This window comes from Microcebus murinus, chromosome 20 (genome assembly GCF_040939455.1).
Source record: "Microcebus murinus isolate Inina chromosome 20, M.murinus_Inina_mat1.0, whole genome shotgun sequence".
NCBI classification, from domain to species: domain Eukaryota; kingdom Metazoa; phylum Chordata; class Mammalia; order Primates; family Cheirogaleidae; genus Microcebus; species Microcebus murinus.
The window spans coordinates 5,581,638-5,589,483 of NC_134123.1; the positions used below are offsets into that span (position 1 = coordinate 5,581,638).

General features: G+C 50.7%; 1 protein-coding gene across 1 annotated transcript in view; it reads left to right on the forward strand.

Annotated features, from left to right (window-relative positions):
- Positions 1-7,640, forward strand: part of NOD2 (nucleotide binding oligomerization domain containing 2) — a 31,527-nt gene extending 23,887 nt beyond the window's left edge. Inside the window, exons 8-11 of the mRNA XM_075995623.1 lie at positions 51-134; positions 2,229-2,312; positions 4,863-4,946; positions 6,339-7,640. Of these exons, the coding sequence (XP_075851738.1) occupies positions 51-134; positions 2,229-2,312; positions 4,863-4,946; positions 6,339-6,411 (325 nt within the window). The 3' untranslated portion in view covers positions 6,412-7,640. The remainder of the gene's footprint in view (positions 1-50; positions 135-2,228; positions 2,313-4,862; positions 4,947-6,338) is intronic.
- The last annotated feature ends 206 nt before the right edge of the window (positions 7,641-7,846 follow it).

Here is a 7,846-nt window from a genome sequence, read left to right on the forward strand (position 1 = left end):
TAGCTTGTCGCTGAGGGCTCTAACATGTTTTTATCCCATATTACATCCAGCCTGGTGGGGAACAATATTGGCAGTGCGGGTGCCCAAGCCCTGGCACTGATGCTGGAAAAGAACTCCGCACTGGAAGAGCTCTGGTGAGTTTGGGGGATTCCTTGCTCCGGAGGCAGGTGACAGCCCTTCTCGATTCCCTGGCCTCAGCCATCAGAGTGGCTGTGTGGACGAGACAAAGGGGGATGCCTGGACAATTGATTGATCGTGCTTGTCGTTATGTGCACTAAGTGGCATGAAGCTTATAGAGCATGGCATATGGGTGCTATTTCTCTTTATTCAATTAAATGTATTGGCTTGCTGCTTTGTTGAGTGCCTCTGAATGGCATGATGGTTAAGGACACAGACTCTGGAATCAAGCAGGCAGGTTAAATAGCAATCTGTGAATCTTAGGTTTCACACCTGTAAAATGAAGGTAAGAATGTTTCCAACTATAGAAGATTTTCATGAGATCTAAGTAAGGTAATACCTGTGAAGAGTACACTAGAGTGCCTGGCATGTGTAAGTGCTCGCCATAGATGTTAAATTGTAACAGCGGCAGGGTTACTGCTACTATTACTGCTGCTTCTACTGCTGCTACTAGTACTATGACTACTAGTACTAGTAAAGTTTTATCATTTTGAAGTGAATTTGAATTCCTAAGAACACGGGGTATTGGAGTCAGGGATCACTTTGGAAGGTGGAATGGAGTTTGGGATAACTGAAAGGTGAACCATCAAGCATCCTTGTATGTTGATCTGAAGCTCATTCCAAGTTTTCCATCCTTTAGGTGCTACTAGTACAGTCTTCTGACATGTCTGGGCATTCCAGATCACATCAGGGAGATAAAGTGCTGAACGATCAATTTTTCCAAGAGGCAGAAAAGCACCAAAACATGGGCATTGCCACAGACAGACACTGTGGATGGACCTTGGGTGGGCAGGACCCACTGGCTGTATTCAGTGCCATTGATTATATCCTGATTGGATTTTGCCGCTTGGAATTTCTAGTAGAGGAGCACTTCACTGTGAGGGCATTAGACACGACCACTGTTACAAGGCAAACTTTAGACAAATGAAATTTAGCAGAGTTGGTTTGAGCGTGGAGTGATTCACGAATCAGGCAGCACTGGACCAGTAGAGGTTCAGAGAGCTTCACTCAGCAATATGGACAGGCAGCAGGTATAGACAGACAAAGGAAGTGCTGTACCGAAACAGCTGGATGGGTTACAGCTGGGCATTTGCCCTATCTGGTCATGGTGTGATGAGGCATTTGCCTTATATGGACATAGTCTGACGCTTGGCAGGCTGTGATTGGCTGAAGCCTGGTTTCTGTGACTGGCTGAGACTCAGCTATTTGTTATAAGGCTATATTCTTACATTAGGTTGCAGTTTGTTTACATGCTAAGTTGGGTTGCAGTTTGCCACATGGGAACTCAGAGTATGGCGGCAGCCTCAGGCCAAATTTAGTTTAATTGAACACTCCATTAGGCTGCCCATGATGGAAGACCTCCATCTACAGAGGCTTAATCCAGGAAAAGGTTTATTTTTTCATGCACAGGTAGTCTGGAGGTGGGTGGTGTAGGGCTGGTATGGTGGCTACAGGAGGCCAGCAGTGGCCTCGGCTGTCTCTTTCTCCTTCTGCTCCACCATCCTCAGCCTGTGGCTTCGTCATCATGGTCGGTTGCTTTGTGATTGCAAGGTGGCTGCCCCACCCACAGCACTGCTCGCACGTTCCGGGATTCAGTCTATATACCCGGGAAGGGCAAAAGGCACTGACCAGCTGGGTTTCTCTCCTTTAAAAAGTATTCTCGGAAGCCCCACCTGTCAATGTCCCCTGTGTACCTGTGGCCAGGTGTTTGTCACTTGCCAACTCTGGCTGCAGGGGAGAGTGGGAAAGGAAGTTTTCTCACCAGGCGAATGGCTGCCCCAAACGAAGTGAGGCCCCCACTAATTAAGAAGGAAGGGAAAATGGATATTGGGTAGCTGGGGCTGGAGGGAACTTATTATAGAAAAGAACCCTGGAGTGAATTCTCATGCAAAGATGTCTCTGGAACTTTGTTTTTACTTTTTCCATAAGTTTGGATTTTCAGTTGTTGGATTTTCTAATGGGTGGGGGGCATATGGGTGAACCTTTATTGGCATCAACGTCCATAACAAATGTCATCATATCAGCTGGATTTTCTCTCTTGTTCTTGCCAGCCTGGAGGAGAACCGTCTCCAGGATGAAGGTGTGTGTTCTCTCGCGGAAGGACTGAAGAGAAATTCCAGTCTGAAAGTCCTGAAGTAAGGAGCCCGCCAGCGGGAGCGGGGACAGCAGTGGCTGGCCTGGGGAGGCGTTTCCGCTCAGAGATTTGGGCGGCTTCCCGGCCGGGTCACTGGCACGAGCTGGCCTGGCAGCAGACAGCCTCGTCTCGGTCTGGGCAGACAGGGATTCCAGGGCAGGCTGTGTGCTGGGGAGGTAGGTGGTCCCAGCAAACACGGGGTGAGTAGTGAAGTGAGGTCACTGAGCCACTTGTCACTGAGGGAAGCTGACCTCAGAACTGTTGGGGCTCCGGGAGCCAGTGTAGGACACGCCTGGTTATCTCCCACCAAGGGGCAGGGAGCTGGTGTTCAGCGTGTGCGGAGCTGGGCTTGCGTGCCCTCCGGCCACCCCTGCATGGCTCAGCCTGCTGCCGGGTCAGGAGAGTGGCCTCAGGCGGAGCACGGCAGGTCTTCCACCGCAAACGGGGGCAGGGAAAGGGTAGGGGCCTGTGGCTTCCTAAGGTGGCACACTCAGTGGCCAGGGACCCATGCCACAGGAGATGGGCGGTGGATGTGAACGGAAGTCCAGCGAGTGACCGTCACGAGCTTGTGCCAGTGCTCTCTGGGGTTGGTGCCAAAGCCCCACCTCACAGGGGACTCAGGGAACCGCCGATGGCACCGTTCGCTAGAGGAAGGTGGTGTCTTCCCTGAGGAACGTGGCCTGAGGGAAACACTTGCCTTCAGAGACAGTGTCTTCGAGCGTGTCAGCCTTGCTGCCAGACCGCCACCCTCTCTGGCGACGCTTGGTTGTGTTGCTTCTCGGGGGCTGGAGGTTGGGACTGTCTGGGGAGAGCACTCCCGCTCTCACTCGGGTGGAAGCGGGCGGGGAGGTTGGGGTGCCGCCGGCGGTGTGGGCCGGATGCCGGCTTCGCACGCGGCCTTCGGGCCACTGTTGACCAGGTGTGGACGTGGTGGGCCTGCCTTTCCTCGCTGCCACGGACTCACCCGCGTGACCCCCGCAGGTGCCGGCAGTGGCACTGGGGTTGCCCACGCCATCTCGCCATCAGCCTTTTACCCAGCATCCTGCACTGTGTCATCCCCCACAAAAATTAAAGTTCTGACATATCTTTAAAAAATGAGAGAGAAAGAGAGAGAGATGCCCGCCATTTCTCCTTTCCAGGCTTAGAGCTGTCAGGAGTCCAGGCTCTAGGGCCAGGCAGTTGGGGTCTGCTCCCCAGCGCCACCCCTTCCAGCCATTTCTCCTTGGTCGAATGCCTCAGTTGCCTACAGTGTAAATGGACATAACACTTGGACCTTCCTCATAAGCTTGTGAACATTTACTGATAGAAAGTAGGTAACCAACTGGCACCTAGTAAAAGCTCTACAAATATTGCTATTATTAGTAGCAATGCCTTAGGGTCAACTTGGAAGAGTCTCTAAAATTGTGGGGGAGGGGAAGACAGGGAGAAGACATTGTCTAGAAGGCACAGCTGTAAGCCGAGGAGCACCCTGGGGCACGTGGCTCTTCCCTCGCTCTCCCTGACCCTGTCCCATCTCCCCTCCCCATTTCCAACCACCTCAGACTTTCTCTATTCTATGTCCCCGCGCCCTCACAGCCCCGCAGATGGAAATATCCCTGTCCCTTGGTTATTCCCCACCAGTGCTACCGTGCCAGGTGCTTTCGCCATGCAGAGTGTGGAAAGTCTTCCCAGCAAGCAGGGGTGGGGGAGGAGTGGGAGGCACTGTGGCTTCCTCTGGTGGCGGACCCAGTGGCCAGGGACCTGTGCCATGAGGAGATGGATGGCAGATGCGAACAGCAGCCTGCCTAGTGGCCACCACAGGTATGAGTCTCATACTCCTCGAGGTGGATACTCTTTGGGGCCTGTTTGACCCATGAGGAAATTGAGGCTAATTTTCTGGAGATCAGAAAGGCAGTGGTATAGGTTGGATTTGAACCCACAAAGTTTGGCACTGAAATGTAGGTATTGAACCACTATGCCATAGCACCTCTCTAAGGAAGGGGCTACTTAATTAGATAAACTAATCTGAATGGAAGAGAAAAGGGTGCATTTTGCTTATAGCCTCGCACCTTTGTTGATGAGCTCATTGGGAATCTCAGACAGGAGAGGGGCGTGTCTCGGGGACTGATGGGCTCCAGTAGGCTGGCTTCTGAAGCCTCCTTTATTTTTTTATTTTTTGAGACAGAGTTTCGCTTTGTTGCCCAGGCTAGAGTGAGTGCCGTGGCATCAGCCTGGCTCACAGCAACCTCAAACTCCTGGGCCCAAGCGATCCTCCTGCCTCAGCCTCCCGAGTAGCTGGGACTACAGGCATGCGCCACCATGCCTGGCTAATTTTTTCTATATATATCAGTCGGCCAATTAATTTCTTTCTGTTTATAGTAGAGACAGGGTCTCCCTCTTGCTCAGGCTTGTTTCGAACTCCTGACCTCGAGCAATCCTCCCGCCCCGGCCTCCCAGAGTGCTAGGATTACAGGCGTGAGCCACCGCGCCCGGGCTGAAGCCTCCTTTGATCAGATGTTCTCAAGAGGAAAACCAAGAGTCCCAGAAGCTCACCAGTCCATTTTCTTTGCAGGCTGTCCAACAACTGCATCAGCTCCCTGGGGGCGGAAGCCCTTCTGCAGGCCCTTGCAAGGAATGGCACCATCCTGGAAGTCTGGTAAGGCCCCTTGGCAGGCATATTCTACCTCTGTGGGCCTCAGTTTTCCCATCTGTCAAAGGGGGGAGGGGAGAGAATGTCAGAATGTCAAAGATCCCTTCTGATTCTGACATTCAGTGTCATTCTGCACGTGGTGGCTCTAGTTGTTTGGGAAAGAAGACTTCACATCTCTAAGCATGGAGCAATGCTTTCATTTTAAAATCTTGTCTGCTTGTTCAAAACCTTCTCTATTCTAAGCAGTAGGGTAGGAATGGGGGTGTGGTTAAGAATGAAAAGAAGGGAGAAGAACGCAGCTGCTGCCTTCGAGGCCCAGGATCCTGTGCCGGGCGCTCTGCAGTTCTGGAGGGAGGTCACGCAGCGTGGGGACTCTTGCTCACTGTGTCCAAGTCTAAACAATTAAAGCCATAGTCCTTTGTGTATTTGCAAAAGCATTGAGTCACAGCCTCCAAGTTTGTCCTCCTTGTTTCCAGGTATCTATTTGTCACTCAGACAATGAATAGAAAAGTGTCTGGTCTAACATGCTCTGTATGAATGTTACTGCATATATTCCAGATCCCAGGCCACATATCAGTATTTAAAAACTAGGAGATTTCCTATAAAAATCTATATTTCAGGGTTTTCTCAGAAGAGCTGGCAACTCTGGACCCCCATTCACAACGCTAGTAGTTAACCAGCATAGAGGAAGGGACAGAGCCACCAAGCCACAGCCTTTGACCAGTCCCTTTAGATCTGCACCCCTTAGCTTGTGACCGCTGCTTTAGATGTGAGGCCTTGTCTCTCTCAACAAGCACATCAAGGTAGCGCAAGATATCAAGTGACAAAGCTAAAAACAAAAACTTCAAAAATCTGTCCCGGGATAGATTTTTCCTTCTGTATGATCATCTCATCCCTGTAGCCTGCGAGGTCGTCAGGTTCTGGGTAAAGTGTGGGTCCTTTTTCGTTTTTGAAACCATTGCACAGTCCTAAAAAATGTCACTTTCTGTGTCCGGGGAGCAAACCAGCCTCCGGTTGGTGTTTTAAGAGTTCTGATGTTGTTTGCTGCCGTTGATGGAGCCGGGGAGGGCACCAGGACTCGAGCACTGCATTCTCGGCAGATTCTGTTGTTGCCTTAAAAAGAATCCCTGGCCTTGGGGAGTCTGCGGCCGGCCGGGTCCAGGCCTGTGGACTGTGCCCCTGCAGAGTCCCGGAGCCTTGTTCATCATGCAGCATGATTCATGAGCTGCCCTGGTTGACAGAGGGTAAAAACGGCACAGATGTCCCTCCCAGGGGCGCTGCAGCCGGGCCGCGGGGTCAGTCCGTCCCAGGCATGGGTTGAAAAGTGGCAGCTTCCGTTTGAAAGCGCTGCTCTAATTTTGTCCTCACTCAGCCCTCCCTTCACTTGATCTCCTGTAGGCTCCGAGGGAACACCCTCTCTCCAGAGGAAATTGAGACGCTCAGCCACAGGGACGGCAGACTCTTGCTTTGATGTCTCCAGGCGGACGCTCATCTCGGCTTGTTTGGGAGCGAGCCGTGGGCCCGGGCCCCAGCAGCTGGATGACATCTGACATCTGTTCACATCGGCTCCCTCCTGCCCAGGGCTGAATTCATGTTCGGGACACACCAGGTCACCTTTATTCTGGCACAGGAAGGAGCGTCAGTGCCCTTCAGAATAGACTTTCCCCGAGCCTGCTTTTGCCAGCGACTTCTCCCCAAGATTCAGTCCTGGGATGTATGAGAGGAGCAGCCCCTCCTCCGTAGCAAGGGGCTGGCCTCCCCTGACCCTCCAGGGTTCTGCCCTGGGTCAGCGGGGCCCACGGACATGCCTGTTAACTGAGTGTCTCTTGGTGTAGAGACCTGGCCTTGAATGAAAGACCCTCCCCCATTTCTCACGAAGAGAGGGGTATTCGGGAAGCATCTTTCCACCATGTGGACTCATGGACTGTCCATCCTGGCCATTCCCCACCTCTGGTTCCTCCACTCGTCCTGGGCTTGCACATGCTACTTCCTTTGAGGTTCAGAACGTCCGTGATCTCAGCTTTCACATCACACCACCTCAGCCCTGGCACCCCAGGCGGGAAGAGCTGCAACTTAGCCTGTTCTTCTTTCTGGTGCTTAAGATATCCTAGGAATGGGGACACGTGACAGCCATTTGCTCCCCGAAACATTCTGGATTTGCAAGAAAAATATGACCACACTCCAGCTGGTATCACACGTGGACTTTTCTTTCCAGTGAAATCAATTACTCTTCAGTTAAGCCTTTGGAAATGGCCCCGCTTTAAAAAGCTCCAAATGCAGCTTTTTAAAATTAATCTGGGCCAGAATTTCAAACGGCCCCCTAGGCTGCTGGTGGATGCCTGTGAGCTGAACTCGGACAATAGACTTCTGAAATACATCCGTAAGAGACGGTCCATTTTATTTGTGCCGGAATGCTTTAGGTTATACAGTTATGGATTGAAAGTTTACAAGGGCAAAATCAGGCTCTTCCTTCTAAGCATGTGACTTTTTGGATTATTCAAAATGATGCATGTCGAAGCCTTTGTAAATTGTCAGGTGCTGTGCAAATGTTATTATTTTAAACATTATTATATGTGAAAACTGGTTAATATTTATGAACTACCTTGTTTTATTCTCCCAAGTTTATACTTTTATAGACAACATGACCATGAACTTTATGCTGTAAATAATCACAGAGGAATAAATTATGGAGTCACCACAGCCCTCTTCATTGTGACCAAACATTTTTAAATATTCCTAAAAGTTGTCAAATTTTAAAGCACAATTTTATGCTTGAAGGGGGGAAAATGATGTGTTCAACCAGATAATTTATTATCTAAGGCATATTATAATTTAAGGCAAGAGCAATTCTTAGAAATAACCTGGCAAGCAAAACACATTTGGCTTCAGCTTAGAAAAGTCTAGCC